At 36.0% G+C, this 23,590-nt stretch overlaps 1 protein-coding gene across 5 annotated transcripts in view; it reads right to left on the bottom strand.

The window, feature by feature from the left end:
* SLC9B2 (solute carrier family 9 member B2) overlaps positions 1-23,590 on the bottom strand; it is a 54,126-nt gene that overhangs the window by 16,966 nt on the left and 13,570 nt on the right. For 3 of the 5 annotated variants that reach the window (XR_009259413.1, XM_058721774.1, XM_058721776.1), the window contains exons 2-9: positions 22,463-22,597; positions 21,599-21,779; positions 15,669-15,839; positions 11,536-11,678; positions 10,332-10,459; positions 8,448-8,623; positions 4,671-4,777; positions 1,448-1,597 (exon numbers count right to left, since the gene is read on the bottom strand). Coding sequence is in view for 4 of the 5 variants with exons in the window: in XM_058721774.1 (XP_058577757.1) it covers positions 1,448-1,597; positions 4,671-4,777; positions 8,448-8,623; positions 10,332-10,459; positions 11,536-11,678; positions 15,669-15,839; positions 21,599-21,779; positions 22,463-22,552 (1,146 nt within the window). In the remaining variant the exon portion in view is untranslated. The remainder of the gene's footprint in view (positions 1-1,447; positions 1,598-4,670; positions 4,778-8,447; positions 8,624-10,331; positions 10,460-11,535; positions 11,679-15,668; positions 15,840-21,598; positions 21,780-22,462; positions 22,598-23,590) is intronic. The other 2 variants (XM_058721775.1, XM_058721777.1) reach the window with 2 other exon arrangements.

Here is a 23,590-nt window from a genome sequence, read left to right as displayed (position 1 = left end):
GGCAGCAAACCAAGGGGTGCATCTAGTGCATGGAGCAGAGTTTCAAAGGGACTCTACTTTCCTTCGAAGCCCAATCCATCTCCATGTGCTTTCTGGTGGCTTCAATACCGTTCTCTACACAATGCTCCAGGCTGTCCCTACCATTTCTGTCTCCTCTGAAGCAAGACAATTCAGTTATACTTGTCTTAACTTTGTAACCATAGATTACATAGTGAGAGCCTCCTATCTGAGTGTTCTTTACTCACAGGGAAATTCTGTCTCTATTCTACCTCTGCAGAGATTCACTCAATTGAATTTGATTATATACCTAACCTCAAGCTTTTTAACCCTCACATATTTTTCCATGTGGCATTATTTTAAGCTTAATTATTTTGAACAGTTGTTTCCAGGTTGTCTAAAATGATATAGCTGCATTTAGGTGGGTCACCTACATCTAATTTCTCCATTAAACAGAATAGCATATGCTGCTGTCAAGTTCAAATCTATAAGGATGTAACTTGAAATTAAAATTAGTAAATAACAACCAGCTAATTTCCATAGTACATATCAAAAAAATCAATAATCTTAATGATCATGAAAATCAGTAAGAAAAACCAAAACAACCTTTTAAAAAAATAGGCACAGGCTTTTGAGCAAACCGGTTAGTAAGCACAGGAAAAGATGATTAGCTTCACTCATAAAGAAATGTAAGTCAGATCAATAGTGAGATACATTTTTAACCTATCAGATTAGCAAAATATCTGAAGATTGAAAATACTCAGATCAGAAAGACAGATCTTCACATACTGTTGGTGAAAATATAAACTGGCGCAGTCTTTTAAAAGGGAAAATTGATATTATCAAAATATTAATGTATATACTCCTTCATAGAGAAATCCTGTTTCTGGAAATTTATCCTATAGATAAACTCAAACGTATGTCGTATTTTGTTGATTTTTTTTCACATTTTAAAATTTCTGAAATTAGGATGTCATGTCATAGTTTAATAGGCAGTATTCTTTTTTCTTTCTTGGTAGCATGTAAAATGGTGCTTCTTAGATTTGCTAGCATCTTACAGTTAATGAAATATGGCATAGGTAGGATATTTTACCGAAATACTTTTTGTCTTAGTAGAAAACCAGAAACAATTTAAAATCTGTTATCAGGAGACTGGTTAAATATAGGACAGCTATACCATGCAATACTCTGTAGCCATAACCCTTACAAAGAATAGGGAGGCAGCATGGAAATATGACCATAATATATTTTTAAGTCATCAAATTACAGACTGGTATATAAGGGGGAAAAGGATGTATGTGTGTACACTTGGGCATACATTTACATATGCATAGAAAATAGCTTTTGTGATTAAATAATTTTATTAATTTGATATTAGGAAACATCTGTAAAGAAAAAAATTTACTCTGATCAGAAAGAACTTAAATGAGAAGAAGAACTTGAAATTCACCTTTTCGCCAGCCCATCTCAAACCTGCAAGGAAGGACATGACCAGTGTGCACAATCCTCCTGACCCAGGGAAACCAAAATACACGCTGCTGAACACAGCTAGTATGGACAGCCCCAAAACAATGAATGCTCTCTTCCACACAAGTTTGTCCTTGAGGAGAAAAAGAAAGGTTGATTAGCTCAATTATTTCCTATAACTGATTTTTAATGATTGCTTTTTCTATATTCAGGACTTAGTGGAAAATGAAAATGTCTGTCTAGGCAAATAAATGCATGCCATGACATTTACTTTCTTTTCCTTAATAAAAGTAGAGTCAACACATGGACAAATGCAGCTTCCTCTTCCAAGAACACTAGTTGTATTCTCCTGCAGTTATCAAAGCAGAATTTCACAGGGCTGAATGTAATCGTAGAAAAAAGTGCATGGGGCTTCGGAGCCAGACAGACCAGAGTTAAAATTCTAGCTCTTTTACACTACTGGCATATGTAGTGGTCACATTACTTAGCTTCCTCAGGCTTTTTTCTTCTCCTCCCTGAAAGCAGTTTTGTCACAGGGTTTTTGTGAAAGTTAAAGATGTGATATCTCTAGTATTTTTAGGCTGTTTACTCCTTAATGCCATGCTTTCCTCATTTTTTTTTCTAAACATGATTCTCCTTCCTGTTTATTTATTCATTTGTTTTGTTTTTAGATTCCACGTGTGAGTGAAAATCATATGCTCTTTGTCTTTTTCAGTTTGACTTATTTACTAGCATAATACCCTCTGGGTCCATCCATGTTATTGCAAATGGCAAGATCACATTCTTTTTTATGGCTGTTCAATGTTCCATTGTATATATATCACACCTTCCTTAGCATTTATCTATTGATGGACACTTAGGTTCCTTCCATATCTTGGCTATTGTAAATAATACTGCAATAAATACAGGGGTTCATAATCTTCTCAAATTAGTGTTTTCTTATACCCAGTAGTAGAATTACTGAGTCATATGGTAATTCTATTTTTTATTTTTTGAGGAACCGCCATACTGATTTCCACAGTGGCTGTACCAGTTTACCTTCCCACCAACTGCAGTGTTCCGTTTTCTCTGTATCCAATACTTGTTATTTCTTATCTTTTTGATGTTAGCCATTCTGACAGGTGTAAGTAATAACTCATTGTGGTTTTGATTTGCATTTTCCTAATGGTTAGTGATGTTGAACATCTTTTCATGTGTCTGTTGGCCATATATTATGTCTTCTTTGGAAAAATGTCCATTCTGGTACTCTGCCCATTTTTAATCGGAATATATATATATATATATATATATATATATATACATATATATATATATATATATATATACATATATATGTATATATGTATATGAATATATATATATGTATGTATGTATATGAATATATATATATATATATATATATATATATATATATATATATATGTGTTGAGTTGTATAAGTTCTTTATATATTTTGGATACTAAGCCTTCTTGGATACATCATTTGCAAATATTTTCTCCCATTTAGTAGGTTTTAGTCTTTTAGTTTTGTTAATGGTTTCCTTTGTTGTCCAAAAGCTTTTTATTTGGATGTAGTTCCAATAGCTTGTTTTTGCTTTTGTTTCCTTTGCCTTAGAAGACATATCTAGAAAAATGTTTGCCATGGCCTAAACTTCTTGATCACTTTAGAAGGCAAGTAGGTCTTTAGAAGTGCTTGACTTGGAAGCATCCAGGCTCAGGATTACTAGAGTTCACTCCCAGCTCTGCTGCTTTCTAGCTGTATGAACTTGTTCAAGTTACTTCTTAAATCTCAATCTCCTCATCAGTAGAGAGGTACTGATGAATACTATTAATAGTATTCTCTTCATGGGTCTTATGTGGTTTACACTAGATTACATGAGTTTATATGATTGTACTAGATCAGTGCTTCCCAAAACAACATCCAGTGATGATGGAAATTTCTACATCTGCACCACTGAAATGTTCTCTATCTGCTATAGCCACATGTAGCTGGTGGCTGCCATATTGAATGTAGTGGCACTTTATTGTACTTACTATATCATTTTATATACAGTAAGCAACAAAATGTAAGCCATAACTCTTTTCTTTATTTTGTTGTGTAATTAGAAAATCCTGTAATTTTCTTTTATGCATTCATAAAATTTTTTACAATTTTAGTTGGAGGGTTTTGGAGCATAGAAAAATCCAACTCATCATACTTTCTTATAATGGAAATATTAATTTTTTTAAAGTTCTACTTTAGTTAAGTTTATATTTCCATTCAAAATTCTCTGAAATTTCAAAATAATGCCAGTTCTTATAGGAAAACAAAGACTCTTATATGTTTTTCTATCCCAAGAGACTTAGGAGGGTAAAGGAAAACAAAACAAAAAAACCCTCTGTGAATATTATGAAATTATTGTGAAGAGTAAAGAACTTTGATCATCTTGGTGACAAATACTAGACTATATTACAATGAGATGTTAAGGTATAGGTAGTAATATAATCTAAGATATGCTGATACTAAAAAGAGGGCCCCAAAGCCATTTTACATCTTGACTTAGCTAATATTAATAATAATAATAAAATAAAAAATAAAAACAAAAAGAAAGGATTGCTTGCATATTCTGGAAATGATGTTATTTATTTTTCAGTGAAATGTAAGTTTATAGAATATACATTAGAGTAAAAATTTTAGGATTGCATTAAAACCTTATACAGTTGACCCCTAACACAGATTTGAGCTGCATGGTCCACTTACATGCAAATTTTTTTCTTTTTTTTTGATAAATACAGTACACTACTATAAATGTATTTCCTTTTCTTTACGATTTTCTTAATAATATCTTCTTTTCTCTAGCTTACTTTAAGAATACAGTATATAATACATACAACATATAAAATACATGTTAATCAACTGTTTATGTTATCAGAAAGGATTCTAGTCAACAGCAGGCTATTAGTAATTAAGTTTTTGGGGAGTCAAAAGTTATACATGGATTTCTGACTGTGCACAGGGTCAGTGCCCCTAATCCCTGCATTGTTCAGGGGTCAACTGCACATCTAACCTTGTTCATACATCCCATGGATAGCACTGATTTGGGAATAAGCAGTTTTATAATGGGGGGCCATTTTCTAAATCGTGTTCTTCACGTTCAGGGGACTGTTCCAGAATGTTTTTCCAATGACATTTTAGAGCATGACTTTCCCATAGATTATTTCTTTTACCTGGTCACTGCTTGGAAAGTACTGAATAAAAAATCCAAGAAGAGATCCAGTTGCCATACCAATTACCACCTCTAAAATTCCTCTGAGAACATTAAAAATTGTGGAGCCTTAAAAACACATAAAAAGAAAAACTTCAGGCAGAACTCTAAATCTGTAAATACTTAGACTTTAATTATCAACATAAAAAGCATCTAATTACATAGAAGGAAAGGTATACAGGTATTTCCTGCTCTCCACTTTCTTAAATATATGTGATGTAAAATGTCTAATAAGATGGGCCTATATTATAAAAAACCTATGCATATTATTGCAGATAAATTTCAAAATTGGTATAAACTATGATTTGTGCCCTTCTTTTATGCTTACATCAATAAAAGTTTACTTAAATGGCCTAAGAAAATATGAAAGATAGAATTTATGAACAGAGCTAATTTGTTCTACTATACTATAGGCACAGGCTGGGTGAGAAGACATATCTAGTTTTCAAATTGCCAATTAAGAGCCTGATTTTTTACTAATAATTGATTACGGTAGCTCCGATATGTAAAGAATACAGTAACTTAAAAATTTGGCAGTTAAATCAAGAATCTTTTATTTTTTTAAGTTTTTAAAATGTATTTATTTATTTTTTTGTTTTTAGTAATCTCTATACCCAATGTGGGGCTCAAACTCATGACCTTCAAGGTCAGGAGTCACATGCCCTTCCAACTGAGCCAGCCAAGTACCCCAAGAATCTTTTCTTACTACAAGGAGTGTAGGGGACCTACTGTTTCTCAAAAGCTATTTCTAAAAGTAAATCTGAAAACAAATTACTAAAAAAAAATTTTTTTTTAATGTTTATTCATTTTTTAGAGACACAGTGCAAGCAGGGGTGGGGCAGAGAGAGAGGGAGTCACAGAATCCAAAGCAGGCTCCAGGCTCTGAGCTGTCAGCACAGAGCCCTAGCAGGGCTCGAATTCACAAACCCCGAGATCATGACCTGAGGTGAAGTTGGACATTTAACTGACTGAACCACCCAGGCACCCCCAAAAACAAATTATTTTTGAAACTGCTCTTAGAAGAGCCTTTATTTGTTGGATTGCTTCTTTGAAGTATCATAATATATATATAAGTAGACTTCTGTTTTCTTTCATAGCAAACAGAATTTAGAATACTTTAAAAAAATCTGTTAGCACATTGTACACAAAATCATAGTAAATTGCTCAACACATGAAGTCCTTCCTTCCACACTATTCAAAGAAAATATGTACTGGGGCGCCTGGGTAGCTCAGTTGGTTAAGCGTCCAACTCTTGATTTAGGCGCAGGTCATGATCTCACAGTTCATGAGTTCGTGCCCTGCATAGGGCTCTCTGCTCTCAGCACAGAGCCCACTTTGGATCCCCCTGTCCCCCTCTCTTTTTGCCCCTCCCCCACTCATGTTCTCTCTCTCTCTCTCTCTCTCTCTCTCTCGGTCTGTCTCTGTCTCAAAAATAAACACAACATTTTAAAAAATGCAACTAGTATGTAGTTTCTTATTATTGTAGTTTAGGGTAACAATATGCCACACCAAGGTATGCCACTTTGGCATAAAGATGATTTTGAGCAGAAGGCAATTGAGAAGAAACAGAATCAAGAAAACGTATCTATCTCCTCCTATTTGCCTAAAAGGAGAGCATAAACTTTTAAGGGCATAAATTTTTCCTCTACCAGAAGGACAGAATTTAACCACTGGGACAACTTCAGACTCTTATCAGCCCAAAGACAGATTCTACTAAGAGCATCCCTAGATACCACTGGTTACCCTATTTGCCTTTCTACAATTTGCTGCCTCTAAAAGTTCAAAGTTCTTTTCTTTTGTCTTGCATTTCACCAAAATTACTGTTTTTTGCTAAGATGTGATATATACATCACATACAGGTTTGAGTTGCACGGTTCACTTACATGCAAATTATATATATATTTATATACCAAATTCTAACCACCTCTTTGAGTTAGGCATCACTGAGTAAGTACTCCCCTAGGTAAGCAGGGTGCACATGCTAACAACATGCACAACAGGGTGCACATGCTTTTCTCTTGTTAATTTGTCTTTTGTCATTCTGATTTACAGGGCCCAGCCAATGGACTTAAGGTGGGTAGATGGGCAACAGTTTTTCCTTCCTTACAGTTTTAATCATCTCTCTTATTAAAAGAAAGAAAAAAGAATTACCTCTGTAGTAATTTTATTTAGCTAGAGCAGCTCTATGTTAGATAATGGTGTGACTGTCAGAAACATCTAGCTGTGATAGTAGCAAATGTCTCAAGCTATTACAATAAATAATTTACTATAAATGTATAAAAAGTAGCTAATTAGTTTCAGTCTCTAGTATGTAAGGAAAAAAAAAAAGACTTCTTGGACCCACCTCTAAAAATTCTGATTCAGGAAGCCTGGCAGGGCTTGGGATCCATATTTTAAAGAGGCTCCTGGTAGTTCCCATCCAAAATGTCTGAGGACCACATTTAGTGGAGCAGGGCAGAGGGAACACAGCATTGTTGGCTAGGAAAGTTCTTTAAACTATCCATAGCCTATACTCCCCAGATTATGAAACCCCAGTACACCCTCCCTCTTGCCCCCCTCATCCCTCTTCTTTTCCTCCCGTGTGATTCTAATGCAAACTCTTGCATAAAGCCTGGTTTCTATTCCCAAAGGTTCTGATTTAACTGGTCTAAGGTAGTGCTCACTTACGAGTATTTTTAAAAATTCTCCAGGTAATTCTAGTATGCAGCTGAGGCTGAGAACCATGGTTTCAAAGGTGTATACCAGGAAGGCAGTGAGAACATAAGTTTGGATAGGTACAGTAAAATTAAAGTAAAGACAAGGGTGTAGATTTGACCTAACAGGTAAGAGAGAATCCTCACTGGTTCTTGTACCAAAAAGTAATACTATGAGAGTCATGTTTTGACAAGGTTAATTTACCAGTGATGCACAGCAGTGTATGGAGGGTGACCGGATATAAGGAACTTGGGGCAGTGGGAAGAGTTGAGGTTCTAGGTAATCAGCCTAAATCCTAAAATGTTATCCCTAGATAACTATGGGAGTAGAGATACTGAGAACATATGACTTCCCAAGAAAATGTGTTCCACAATAATTGGAAGCTAAACTCACTCTACAATTACATTTTGTCAATCGCATGGGATCGCAAATCTTATCTCTGAATCTTGGACATGGTTTAAGAATAAACTTGTGTTGTGCCAAAGGATAGTAAAAGTCTTAAATAATAGTGGGAGACAAAAAATGCTTTACACTCTTCTTTTATTACTGCTTAGCACAAAATACATCCATGTCAGACACTCAGTAAGGAAGTAAGATACCTGTGAAAAATCATTGCCATTATTACCCATAAAATGTTACAGAGAGCAGAAACTGTTCCTATTTTAGAAGAATGCTGTTCCTTTCACTTGGACTGCTCTGTGTCATTGCTGTCTTTGAAAAACCTACTCATCTCTGTGTGAAGTCTCCAAGATTGAGCTTTCTCAGAAGCCTCCATGCAAAAGCTATTCTAATCCTTTCTTAAACTTTGCTACTCTGGATCCCTGTCAATGCATTTACCAGACCATTGGAACAGTCCATGTCCAGAGGGTGAAGGGAGAAAGATAAGCTACTGGTCCCTCCTCAGGTATAGAACTAACCTGTGGAGTTGGTTTCTCCATTTTAATCTGCCGTATTCAGTTATCAAGCAAATATGCCCAGCTTGTAACATCATAATCTATGTCTCTGTAGCGCAAGGGAACAGCACATCGTGAACTGACCAGTTTACCTGTGGAAAAGGCCATGCCCAAGCATGTGTTGAAGCCAGTGATAGCCAGAATATCATCGAAGCTGCCAGCAGCCATAAGTAAGGTTGGGACGCCTTTTTCAACTCCATAGCCTCCTTCCTGCAAAAGGAGCATTGAAGGCACTACGACAGCTGGAGATACAGCACCTAAAACAAAACTAAGTAGGCAGCGCTTTAAACATTTGTGATAGCAGCTTACTCATTATTATTATTATTGTGAAATTATAACAACATCTACTCTTTTAGAGGTTACACTTTAGACAACTACTGTCTTTCAAATAGCAGTGAAGCACCAAACTGGAAACACACACACACACACACACACACACACACACACAAGTTCTACAGAACACTTTTTGAAAGTGTGGCTACAATCAGCCTATATTGGAACCACTTAGGTTGCCCCGAAATATATAGTTATGGGTGGCACAGAAGACCTAATGGGATTAGGTTGCAAGACTCTGCCTTAAAAAATAAATAAATAAATAAATAAATAAATAAATACATACATACATACATACATACATACATACATAAAACCAGGGCGACTGCATGGCTCAGTTGGTTGAGTGTCTGACTTTGGCTGAGGTCATGATCTCATGGTTTGTGGGTTTGAGCCCCATATCAGGTTTGCTGCTATCAGCACAGAGCCCACTTTGGATCCTCTGTCCCCTCCCCCATTTGCTCTCTCTCAGAAATAAATAAAACATTAAAAAAAATAAAGACGAAACATTTATGGTATGAGGTTTAAAAAACACAGCTGCAGGCTTTTTAAATTGGAACTGACTGATATTAGGCCTTCTGTTGGGACTTGGTATGTAGAACAAGACCACAGATTAGAAGAAGCCCATAATGGCAGTGACAGTGATACTAACGCTAGCAGCAGCAGTAACAGCAGAAAACATTTTACAGTGTTTACTATGTGCCAAACACCATTTTAAGTGCTCTACATAAATTAACTAATTTAATCCTCACAACAACTCTACAAGGTAGCTACAATAATTATCTTCATTCTGTAAATGAGGAGACTTCATTCTTGCAAATGAGATGCAGAGAGATTGAATAACTTGCCAAAGTTCACATATTGGAGTCACAGAGCTGGGATTTAAATCCAGGCAGTATAGCTCTACCGTCTTAACCAGAAGTAAGGATTTCTTGCTTCTTGCCTACTAATTAGTACTAAATTCTTACTAAGTACTTTCATAATTATTTGCTTCTTTTTTTAATGTTTATTTATTTTTGAGAGACAGAGAGAGAGCATGAGTGAGTGAGGGAGGGGCAGAGAGAGAGGGAGACACAGAATCTGAAGCAGGCTCCAGGCTCTGAGCTGTCAGCAGAGAGCCCAACATGGGGCTCGAACCCACGAACTGTGAGATCTTGACCTGAGCCGAAGTCAGACACTTAACCGATGAGCCGCCCAGGCTCCCCTTTATTTATTTACTTCTTATGGCTGTTAACCATTAGAAGAACGGGCAGTGGAAGGAAGAGACAGCAGAACCACCCAATCATAACTGTCTGGCGACAAAAGAAGGAGAAAAGAGTGTTAGGTGTTCATTACTGTTGATATGTTTATTACCCTTTGTATGGACTTTGAGGTGAGACATGGCATCTCTCTCACCAGCATGGAATAAGGTGTAGGTAAAACACCATTAATTCTTCAACTGTTTAAATCATAATGCCTGTAAAAGTTAGATGTATTCTATAAATAGTATATTTTGAAGTTATAATATTTAGATTACGCTGGAATATCCATGTTGTATTTTCTGATGTCTTTAAGAAAATGCTATTATGCACTCTCTGGTATGGAATCAGAGAAAGCCCCAAACATCCCTGCATTGTTTTCATACGAAAAAGAAAAACCATTACCCCAGGATAAATCCCCATTGCCATGGTAAGCCCATTAGAAAGTGGGCCAGAAGTGCAGATGTGCATGCCTCCACAAGACAAGGACCCATGGACAGTCTTATACAAACACCCTTCAACTTCTTCAGGGCCTGAAATATGCAAACAGAAATACAAAAATAATCATTTAAAGACAGAAAGAGATTATGACATCAGACACTTTTCTTCAGTATTCAGACCATGTTTGGATTATCATGAATTTGCCAGGTAATGAGTTTTATTTAACAAACATTTCAGTGTTTGAAGTGTTTTGGAGATAGCTTATTTAGTCCTCATAGCAACACTATGATATAGGTGAAATTACTATCCCCATTATATTTAGATGTCCTCGTCTAAAAAGATACAAGTTAAAGTCATTTGTCCAAGATCATGAAATTGGTAAATTGTGCAGCTAGGTTTGAACTCAAGCAGGATGTTCTGTAGTCTGTGCTCATTAATCCCCAAAGTAGCTGATTTAACCCTCTCGGTGTTAGCTTTATTTATAACTTGTGGCCCCAGAATGAGGCCAGGGTGAAAACCTTCATCCCCAAGAACACTCATTCTCTCATTCAAAAATATACGTTAGTAAAAGCATTAAAAAAGGCATACTTGAGACTCGTCCTATGTATCAAGCAATTTCTTGAGCTGTATAGTTAGCCCTAAACACTTGCATAAGGCTTTGCATGCCATAAATGTGCTATCCTCTCTATAGCCTGTTATTTATAAGGATGACCTATATCTCTGTCAGAGAAAAGGGGAGCCTTTATTGTTAGTGCTGTCCCCAGACAGTAATTCCACCTTCCTCCAAGAATGAATATAGGGTCATCTTCTGGAAATAGTCCTCCATGAAATAAACTCCATTCTTTTCTTTAAAAACATTTTTTTTAACATTATTTCATTTTTGAGACACAGAGAGGGCAAGCGGGGGTGGTGTACAGAGAGGGAGACACAGAATCCGAAGCAGGATCCAGGCTCTGAGCTGTCAGCACAGAGCCTGATGTGGGGCTCAAACTCACGAACTGTGAGGTCATGACCTGAGTAGACACTTAACCAACTGAGCCACCCAGGCCCCCCTCCATTCTCTTCTTTAGACTGTCACACAAAGTGCCTAAAGCACGGTGATTCTGAATAGTAGCAGTACTGGAAGAGTTCAATTCCTAGTCAACAATTAGAAATTTATACTTCATACCTTTGAATCAAGCCCAAGGCCAGCACGAACCAATATGATAGACAGGGCTATACTTCTCAAAGAGGAAGACCACTTATGCTTGATCTGTACATTATCACTGATGACAGGGATATTTCTGACAAGAAACCCAGCAAGAAGCATGCCTAGAATGGAGAAGTCAAACAACTCCTTAGTTGGTTTTCAAATAGAGAAGATATTTTTGGCATTTTTACTTTTTGAGTTCATGTCTCTTTCATATTCTTTTGTTTAACATTTTTGTTTAAATGGATGAAAGACCTAAATGTGAGATAGGAAACCATCAAAATCCTAGAGGAGAACAGATAGCAACCCCTTTGACTTTGGCTGTAGCAACTTCTTACTAGACACATTGCTGGAGGCAAAGGAAACAAAAGCACCAATGAATTAATGGGACTTCATTAAGATAAAAAGCTTCTGCACAGCAACGGAAACAATCAACAAAACAAAAAGGCAGCCTATGGAATGGGGGAAGATATTTGCAAGTGACATATCGGATAAAGGGTTAGTATTCAAAATCTATAAAGAACTCACCAAACTCAACACCCAAAAAACAATCCAGTGAAAAAATGAGAAGACATGAATCGACACTTTTCCATCATGCAGAGGGCTAACAGATGCATGAAAAGATGCTCAATCTCACTCATCATCAGGGAAATACAAATCAAAACCATGATGGGATACCACCTCACACCTGTCAGAATGGTTAAAACTAACACAAGAAACAACAGATGTTGGTGAGGCTGCGGAGAAAGGAACCGTCTTATGCTGTTGGTGGGAATGCAAATTAGTGTGGCTACTCTGGGAAACATTTATGGAGGCTCCTCAAAAAGTTAAAAATAGAACTACCCTATGATATAGCAATGGCATGCTAGGTATTTACCCAAAAGATACAAAAATATAGATTCAAAGGGTACATGCCCTCTGATGTTTATAGCAGCATTATCAATAATAGCAAACTACAGAAAGAGCCCAAGTGTCCACTGACTGATTAATAAATAAAGAAGATGTGGTATATATATATATATATATATGAAGCTTCTTATATATATATAAGAAGATATGGTATATATATATATATATATATATATATATATATATACACACACACACACAATGGAATATTAGCCATCAAAAAGAATGAAGTCTTGCTATTTGCAACAACGTGGATGGATATTATATATCCATATCCATAATATTAGTATATTATATATCCATATCCATAATATTAGTATATTATGCTAAGTGTAATAAGTCAGAGAAAAACAAATATCATATGATTTCACTCACATGTGGAATTTAGGAAACAAAACAGATGAACATATGTGAAGGGAAAAAAAAAGACAGGGAAGCAAACCATAAGATACTCCTTTTTTTTCTTTGAATTTTATTTTTTTTATTTTTCTTTTTTTATTATTTTTAAATATGTATGTATGTATGTATGTATGTATGTATGTATGTATGTATTTATATCCTAGTTAGTTAGCATATAGTGCAATAATGATTTCAGGAGTAGATTCCAGTGATTCATCACCTATGTACAGCACCCAGTGCTCATCCCAAGTGTCTTCCTTAATGCCCCTTACTCATTTAGCCCATCTACCTGCTCATAATCCATAAGATACTCTAAATGATAAAGAACAAATTGAGCGTTGATGGAGGGAGGTGGGTGGGGAGATGGGCTAGATGGGTGATGGGTATTAAGGAGGGCACTTGTTATGATGGGCACTGGGTGTTATATGCAAGATGAATCACTAAATTCTATTCCTGAAACCAATATTACATTATATGTTAACTAACTAGAATTTAAATAAAATTTTCAATAAAAAATTAAAATAATATACTACATTAGAGGAGCTAAGAAAAGCCTTTAATATGCAAATAAAAATCATTAGAATCAGTAATGCAGTATTCAGATAGAAATGTGATCAAATTATAAATATAAAATGTTTTAATACAATGCCTAATTCAGTCACTCTTTTATGTGCAAATAGTAAACAGCTCCTGAAGTTATTTGCTATGTCAGATTACCTGAATTATCAACAAATACCTATGTGGATTCTATTTCACCCTCAAGCCAGGTAATTTAACAAAAAATACATAACTTGCGAGGCGCCTGGGTGGTTCAATCCATTGAGCATTCTGACTTTGGTTCAGGTCATGATCTCATGGTTCGTGAGTTTGAGCATCGCTTCTGGCTCTGTGCTGACAGCATGGAGCCTGGAGACTGCTTCAGATTCTGGGTCTCCCTCTCTCTCTGCCCCTCCCCTACCTGTGCTCTCTCTCTCAAAAAATAAACATTAAAAAAAATAAAAAAAAATAAAAAACATTAAAAAATAAACATGAAAAAAACATTAAAAAAAATCCTTGCTTTCCAAAGACTTGTGAGTTATGAAGAAATGGACATTGCTCTGTCAGGTCAGCTTCTGATTCTTCTTTCATTCAGCCATTTACTGTTTACCAAATGCCTTCAGTATTTTAGACAGTACAGTAGGTAGTAGAAGTATAATAATGAACAAAAACTTGGTACTACATCTCAACAAGTTTTCAGCCTCTAGGGGAGTGAGATAAATTGACAACCTCAATTTTATGGAAGCATAAGGAAGTGTTGTATGAGTGAGAGAAGAGTAGTAAGTCAGAGGGATCCAAACAAGGGGAAGAACTGGGTGGAGAGTCAAGAAGTTTCTGGATGGGTTAGCAGTTTCTTCCAAGGTATGAAGAGGAAGTATGACACATTCTGGGAAATGTCAGTAGTTGACAGTGACCAAGGGAGCTGAGGAGTTTGCTAGAGAATCCTGCCCTCACTGATACCACATGCCCCTACAACAGGAAAGAGAGACTTCTCCACCAGACACTGGGCTTCCAGACCGTTCTTCTCTAGCAGTACCCTCTTCTCAGCATGACCTTACAAGCATTACACATTAAATGACTAAACAAACTTACTATTGTTGCCATGTTCTGTATGTAAGCTATGAGAATGGAGACTAATGACAAGCATAGCTTTTGTGACTTGCTCCAGACACCGCTAGGCCAGGAAGCATCACTGCCATTTAATCTAGAAGAAGGTCTCATAAAGTTTTGAATTCTGCAGTTACGGTCTTTCCAGAATTTTTGAAAGTGGGAACTAGACAACCACAACCGGTTTTTAAAGAGTAATAAGGATAACACATGCTCATGGTGAATTAAAACATCACCAACAAGTAGGAAGTGACAAGTACGTGTCCTATTCCAACTGCAAACTTTCGATCTTCATTCTCCAAAGATTTTCACTCTTAAGGGTTTTCTTTGCCTTTCCAGAAAAGTTTGTATACCTATGTAAGCATGCCTCAGTATGAGTGTTCGTGTGCCTCATTTTCTAATAGTAGAAATAGTATCTCATTGTTTGGAAGTACTATAATTTTTTGAACCAATTAATGGACTTTAAGGAACTTTTCAGATTTTTCATTACAAATAGTGCTGAAATGAGCACAGTTCAAAAGAAATAATAATCTAACAAGGACTCAAAAATATGTTAAGAGTTTCTTTTGGAGTTTTGGGGGGGGGGCGCAAGAGGAAGCATTTTTTTGTTCTCCAAATGAATGTGACAACAACTTCCCTGGGACACTGTTTCTGGATGGTCTGGATTGGTATGGCCACCTGATGCTGATCTGGCAGACGACCCCTTCACTCCTTTTTCAATGATGTGAGTGACTTACAATACATTGGGCCCTAGTTTTGTAGCATTTCTGTCTTATAGTTACTTCTACCATGGTTGATGTTAAGCTACCAACACGATGTCAATGAATGTGCAGTTGGGAAGAGAGAGCCAGTGGCACAGCACTATATATTGTTTCCATAATTTCAAGAGCCTAGATAAGGGGAAAATGCTGTAAGTGATTAGTTTTGAGTATCTATTGGTTTTATTTTTAATGCAAGTTATTTAATTGTAAATATATATAATTTAATTTTTAAAAATTTCTGTGTTTAACAACTGGCTTACCAAACTCAAAATTTAATAATTGGCTTTGGCTCCAACACATCAAATACAGAAACATTTTATATTTATTTACCAAAGCTTCCCAAACTACAGTTTTTAAAATATGATTTACTCTTGAAGTCAGAAGGTATTTAGCACTTACCTAGAAGAGGAGGCAGTGGAGGTAATGTTGGTAACTTAATGAGCCCCAAAAGTTTACCTCCAATGATGGCACAATAGAATAGGATTATAATTCCAAATAGGTTTCCTCCAGGAAGACATTCGCTGGTAGTAATTGACCAAACTACAGCCCACAGAAGAACAACCATGGTAACTGAAATAAACCAGGAAAACTAGTTTCTATCAGTAAGTTGTCATATGGTTTCAATATAATATAAAAATTTTAAAATTATCGAACATACATACAAGTATTTATAACCATGTGTAAATTTTAGAAAGCATCAGTAATATGAACAATTGGGTAATAATTACCAACCATCTTAAGAAATAGGATATTACCAGTGCCTTTGGATCCACCCATGTGTCCCTCTTAATCCCATCTCCCATCTCCTTTCACACCCTCAGAAGGAACTGCGATCTTGAATTTTTTTTTATCATTCCTCCTTTTTCCTTTATAATTTTACCATAAATATTCACTCGTTAATAAAAAGGGAAACACTGGCTATCTTTACTCTCTTCATAGGAACATGAGAATACCTGAATAATCACATTCTAGTATTTTAGTTCTGTCTTGAATTAAACACTATTATTGTTTCTTTTCTATAGTCAATATTGGTTTAGAATTATCCATATACTCACCTATTTTCCGTTTTGATCATTATTCATTATGGCAACTCAAATTTTTTATCTGGGACAATTATTTTGTTGCCTAAAGTATTTCCTTTAATAGAGGTATTTCTATTAGAAGGTGAAACATGTTTCCTTGTTTGAAAACCTTGTGCTGTACTAAAGTTTACACTGAAACAACAAAGACTCATGGGAAAACCGTTGGGTAGACAACTCAAAGCTTAAATCCTGTGACCAAAGTATTGACAAAAACAGTAATGATCCTAATAAAAGTGCTAGTGCAGTTAAATCTCCACTGGCATTTGCATTTCACAGTCTCTTTTTGGCAGACTCAAACCCTTGAAACCACACGTATTATTTCGAGATGTAGAACCTTGAAAGCATTTGCTTTAAACAGTAAGCAGTTCCGTCCAAATCTGATCCAGATTATAGCTTTCTCCATCAATCAAATATTTGTTGTTGTTGTTTTAACTGAGGGAAAGTGTTGGCAGCTACTTTGTTTGTAATGTCAGCTTCTACATCCATATATGGTTTCATTAGATAGTTTAATGGTCTAGAAAGTTTAAAAAGCCTCTGAAACCCTTAAACCAGCAACTGTCTGAAAAAAAAAAAAAGTACTTCTATAGGGAGTTCAGCTTTTTAAAAAGTCTTCATTTTAGTAAGGCTTTATCTTTAATTGTAAGGAATCATATATCTGACCTTTTTTGTCTGTTTTTGTTTTTCAATGCATTTTGTATTCACATGCTATTGTTTGGTGATGTAAAATATTAACATGGCAGGAGAAATTATGTACAAATGCAAATTTTCATGTTACACTAACACAATTCCTCATTTACCATCATATATGAACTAATTCATAGTTCAGAAACAGTGCACCAGAGCATGCTATATTTCTCATGAAGATCTGTTGGTAACAAATTCTTAGTTTTATTGATTTGGAATTATCTTTATTCTCATTCTTAAAAGATAGTTTTTCAGGGTATACAGTTCTAGGTTGAGAGTTACTGTCTCCCTGTTCCTTTAAAATACTGTCCCTTGGTTTTCTGGCTTTTATTGTTGTTTTTAAGTGCCTTTTAGGAATTTTTTTTCCTTTGGCTATTTAAAAAAAATTTTTTTTAATGTTTATTTTTAAGACAGAGAGAGAGACAGAGAGAGAGAGAGACAGAGTACGAGTGGGGGAGGGGCAGAGAGAGAGGGAAACACAGAATCTAAAGCAGGCTCCAGGCTCTCAGCTGTCAGCAGAGCCCGACATGGGGCTCGAACTCAGAGACCGTGAGATCATGACCTGAGCCCAAGTCGGACGCTTAGCCGACTGAGCCACCCAGATGCCCCTCCTTTGGCTATTTTTAAGATCTTTCTTTTTCTTTGGTTTTCTGCAATTTCAGTGTGATCTGTTCAGTACTTATGTTAATTTCCATATGGCTTCCTTTTAGTTTGCTTAGGATTTATGTTTTCCATCCATTCTGGAACATTCTGTCTTTATTTCTTCAAATATTTCCTCTTCCCTATTCTTTTCCCTGTATTTTTCTGGAACTATGATTAAATCATTGGACAGTCACAGTCTCTTCTCCACAGTCTCAATACCCAAACTGGGCATTGGGTAAGCCCAGTTTTCATATCATCCATTTTTTTTCTGTGTGTACTGCATTGTAATCTCTTCAGACCTATTTACTAGATTACCAATTTTCTTTTCACTTAATCTGCTGCCTAATCTACTGAGTTTGAAATTTCAATTACTTTATTATATCTTTCATTTCTAGAAGTTGGTGGTTATTGAAATGTGTTCATTTTTGTAAATAGTTTCTTGTTTTATACTTATATTTGTTACCTCCTCTTTAATTTCTTCATAGTTATTGAAAATATTTTTTATTTCTGATAATGCAAATTTTTGAAACGTGTTTCCTTGTGCATGTTGTGATTTTTGTTTTTGTTTTGTTGCTTTTGTTTTTGGCAACAGTGAGCTCTTCCCTGAAACTTAATCTTTGGGAATTGCTGGAGTTGAATGTCAGTTTTCCCAGATAGGATATGAATTTGCCCCTACCATGTGCTTACAATCTTAACAATCCGGGACTACTTTTAGATATATTTTCAGCTTGAGGTTTTTTTCTGTGACTTTGGAACACAGATCAGCATGAAGTTACACATATTTAGTGGAGACTCTTTTCTCGCCCAGACAGCACTACAGTTCAGACAGTCAGGTTTAGCTGCGGGCCCCCTCTGCAGGGCAGGTTTACCTCAAATTCATCATTACATTGGGTTCCAGCTTTGTATGGGTGAGAAGGAATGATTTCTCCTCTTTCTCCCAACCTGGGCAGGCCCACGCAGAGCCTCTTATACTCTCATGGTTCTCAAAATGAATCTCAAATTCACTGGTGTTTTGCAGAAGCCCCAGAGCGAAAGCCAGCTTGAGTGCTTATTTATCTCTCCTAGTCATACTGTTTTTAGTGTCTGATGATTTCCTGTTTTCTTGACAGATAAAAGGTATATTTAAAGAGACTTAAAATATTGTTTTCAGATGTTTTCATTGACATAAGTGAGAGGGCTGTTCATTGAATGTCATCCACCCCATTGCTAGAGATCAAATCCAATGTCCCATTTTTTAACCCTCACAGAATTATTACAGATTTTGTAGGCTGTGATGCTATGAAATAACTAAAGCGCCTTCTGTATCTTCCAGTTGGGTAGAGAAGCTGAAATTTCTATATAGTATGGGAAGTGTAATGGGAAAGTAGGAATTTTAAACTACTAAATTTTACTTTATCATAGCACAAAATCAGTTTTGTACAAAATTCAGAAAGGTAGAATTAAGTTTTCCACTTAAAGACCACTTTTCTTTTAAACCTCTAACATTCCTTTCCTTTTTCATATTCAAAATGCAGTTCTAAATAAATAGTAAGTGTATATTTACAGGGTTTCTCTAAATCACATTTAATTCAGTTAGTAATTTGCTTCTCATTTATGATTTTGGAAAATCAGATTTACTTAAGAAAAATATGTAAATATACTGAAGTGATACAGGAAGGAGTATAGGAAAAAAAAAAAAGAACAGTCTTCTAAGCAACAGAAGCACAGGAAAACAAGTGAAGAGGTGTTTATATATTATGAGTTCCCATTTCTCAGGCACCTTTATGGACAATGATCATAGAATTTTTAAAAAATGACTCTCTGGGATACCTGGGTGGCTTAGTCGGTTGTGCGACCAACTGTTGATTTTGGCTCAGGTCATTATCCCAGGGTCATAGGATCAAGCCCTGTGTCTGCCTCTGCACTGAGCACGGAACCTGCTTAAGATTCTCTCTCTTCTGGGGCACCTGGGTGGCTCAGTCAGTTAAGCGTCTGACTCTGGCTCAGGTCATGATCTCACGGTTCGTGAGTTCGAGCCCCGTGTCGGGCTCTGTGCTGACAGCTCAGAGCCTGGAGCCTGCTTCAGATTCTGTGTCTCCCTCTGTCTCTGACCCTCCCCCCATTCATGCTTTGTCTCTGTCTCAAAAATAAATAAACGTTAAAAAAATTTTTTAAAAAAAGATTCTCTCTCTTCCTCTCCCTGTGCCTGTCCCCCACCCCCTTTCTCTCTAAAAATAAAAAAAAAAAAAATTAAAAAATGAGTCTCCAAATCACATCATTCATTTATACCCTTTCCCTAATGCAATCACTATCTGTTTTACTGTAAATGTTTTAACTAGAAATGTGCCATGATTTGAATGGTGAAATTTCAAAAAAATAATAAATAGGACAGAAAAGGTATTAAATTATATGTTGTCTTATCAACTGGTATATATTTTGGAACCTGTTTTTCTCTACATTTTTTAAATAAAGTTTGAGATTTTTTTCTCATGCTAGTTTACAGACTTACCTCATTTTATTAAAAATATATGTAGAGCCTAGAGTATAACTGGGCTTCAACTGTCCCAGTTGAGAATGGTAAAAATGTTTTTCAGAGTTCACAAATGAAGTATAAGAATAACTGAGTCTGATTTTTTAGTAAACACAACTTTTAGATCAAATGTATTATATTCTTCAACATATTTACTTTGGGAAGATATATATTTACTCTAGCGGTGCTGTCGCTCCTCAATATCATTTTGAAATTGTCTTCAAATTCTCATTTATAGGGTGCCTGGGTGGCTCAGTCAGTTAAGTGTTCAACTCTCCGTTTTGGCTCACAGTCATGATCTCACGGTTTCATGAGTTCGAGCCCTGTATCGGGCTCTGTGCTGGCAATGTAGTGCCTGCTTGGGATTCTCTCTCTCCCTCTCTCTCTACCCTTCCCCCACTCGCACTGTCTCTGTCTCTCTCAAAATAAATAAACTTAAAAAATTAACAAAAAGTCAGCATTTATAGACAATTTTCAAAGCCCTTCTTTTTCCTACTACATTTCCTCCAATGTACAAAATATATACACTTCACACACACCCTCTCTCTCTCTCTCTCTCTCTCTCTCTCTCACACACACACACACACACACACACACAATTTCCTTTCTGAACAAAAAAACCAGGATTACTGAATCTGAATATCTATCTATTCTTCAAATTGATATCATAATAATGTTTGGCTCCCTCCAAAAACCAAATCCATTCCTCAAAGACAGTATGTGAAATAGTGCTGAGATAAACTCCCAAAGAAAAGTCCTCCAGGGGTGCCCGGGTGGCTCAGTTGGTTAAGTGTCCAACTTCAGTTCAGGTCATGATCTCATGGTTTGTTGATCTCATGGTTTGTGAGTTCGAGCTCCACAGTGGTCTCTCTGCTGTCAGCACAGAGCCTGCTTCAGATCCTCTATCTCTCTCTCTCTGCCCCTCCACTGCCCATGTGCTCTTTCTCTCTCAAAAATAAATAAAACATTAAAAAAAAGAAAAAGCTCCCAAATATTTTAGGTAATAGTAGTTGTACTGGAGTAAGTTGGATTGGAAACCAAGATTCTTACAAAATGATGGATTCATTTGGAAGCATAAATTAAGCTGTTTGTTCAAACATTAGTTGCATTACTTAATAACGATTAAACCCAACATTTATGTAGTGCCTTTCTGTTTACAGGTGATTTCTCATTTTTCTCATTGGAGGCCAAATGTAATCCTGTGAAATTACTCACAGACAGAAAAGGAAAATGTCTTTGATCTCTGCTCTTTTCCTGCTAGCTGGAATGGTAGTAGCAATAGCACTCTAGTTTTTATGTATACAGAAGTAAGCTTCTTTTTGTTCTTTAAACCATATTATTTTGGAATCTCTCATTAAAACAATTTCATCTTTTACCGTCTCTTTCTGAATTATTTTTTACCATTTACATACCATTTGTTATCCCTCTAGCCAGCAAGCCATGTGGAGGGCAAGCAAATGTTTGTCCTAGTCTTCGCAAATTATTTGATTCAGTTGGTATTTCTTGTAGCTTTTTTTTACTGCTATTCAGGAGGTTACTTCCTTCTGTTGGTTCTTTTGCATCTATTCCTTTAGAGTTCATAACTGCTTCCTCCTGTGTTTAAAACAATTTAAGAATACTTAAAATGGTTATATCTGCTGTACATTTTTATAGCTATCGAGTCATCAAATCACAAATCAAATTTTTACTGCTAGAATCAAGGCTAACACTTTATAGTGGAAATGCAGAGCTATACTAATAGCTAATCAGTGAATGCTTGGAACAAGAATTATGTTAGAGGAATATTTACCATTGAGTCACTATTTGTAGCATTATAAATCCTTGGGGTACACATACTATTTCATTTTGTTTTACAATACTGGGTTTAAAAATTAGCCTACTTAAGATATTCTTCAAGGCAATAGTTGGTTAATATATTAAAGTGGTTCAGAAAAAATAACTATTTGTGGTAAAAATGAATTCAAATTCATTCATCTACTTGAATTTAAGCAATAAAAAGGGAGGGAAGTAATCACAACCATTCTAGGGGTGAGGCTGGGAACACAAAGCATTTCACAGGCTCTCTATTTTTCCAGCCTCGTGTAGGGCCAGCTGCTAATGAATCTGGGAAAACTGGTAGTCACACCTACTGTACAAATTTGGGGATTAAAAATGGGAAGAACTGTTAATTGAGTGATAGAGCATGGAGAGAACACAACTGTATCAGAGATTTGGAAATATATAGTCCCTCTCTTAAGGAAATGGTTGGAATGCTCTATATTTGATGGTAGGTTTACCTGTGTTTCTTGATATGTAGAGGCTGTGTGGTCCATTCCTGTGGATGGTGTGAAATCTTCATGTTCAATTGCTTTATCTTCATCTCCCATGATTTATAATTAAAAATAAGATGACACAAGGGAGAGGAACGGGAACTGTTTCGAAGGAGAAATAGTACAGATATGTAGCATCAACTTGAGATTTATATGAATGAATTAAGCAGCAATTTGAACAATTTAAATGAATGAATTGTACTTATTTTTTCCCTTGGAACTCTGAATGTCTAAAATATTTTAAATTAGACTATTCTTAACTTTCAATTGCTAACCTTTTCTTTGATTACAATATGTTATACTAATTCTTATTTACTTTCTACCTCTCCTGAAAAAGCCCTTGTTTATCATATTTTTATATGATGTCTTTCCCACCCTGTTTTCTGAGTTATATTTCAAATATTCCAAGCAATACTACTGTTAAATCGTTCTCTCTAATGGTCTGGCTTGATGAAACAGGAAATCTCCAGGCAATTTTTCTTTTTTTCTTTCTTTCTTTGCTTCTTTCTTTGTTTCTTTGTTTCTTTCTTTCTTTTTCTTTCTTTCTTAATATAATTTATTGTCAAATTGGCTTCCATACAACACCCAGTGCTCATCCCAACAAGTGCCCTCCTCAATGCCCACCACCCACTTTCCCCTCTCTTCGCCCCTATCAACCCTCAGTTTGTTCTCTGTATTTAAGAGTCTCTTATGGTTTGCCTCCCTCCCTCTCTGTAACTTTTTTCCCCTTCCCCTTCCCCTTCCCCAAGGTCTTCTGTTAAGTTTCTCAAGATCCACACATGAGTGAAAACATATGGTATCTGTCTTTCTCTGACTGACCTATTTCACTTAGCATAATACCCTCCAGTTCCATCCACGTTGCTGCAAATGGCCAGATTTCATCCTTTCTCATTGCCAAGTAGTATTCCATTGTGTATATAAACCACAATTTCTTTATCCATTCGTCAGTTCATGGACATTTAGCCTCTTTCCATAATTTGGCTATTGTTGAAAGTGCTGCTATAAACATTGGGGTACAAGTGCCCCTATGCATCAGCACTCCTGTATCCCTTGGGTAAATTCTTAGCAGAGCTATTGCTGGATCATAGGGTAGTT

Source organism: Neofelis nebulosa, chromosome 3 (genome assembly GCF_028018385.1).
Source record: "Neofelis nebulosa isolate mNeoNeb1 chromosome 3, mNeoNeb1.pri, whole genome shotgun sequence".
In the NCBI taxonomy this organism is placed as follows: Eukaryota; Metazoa; Chordata; class Mammalia; order Carnivora; family Felidae; genus Neofelis; species Neofelis nebulosa.
Note: the sequence above shows the minus strand (reverse complement) of the source record. Positions and strands in the feature narration are given on the sequence as shown.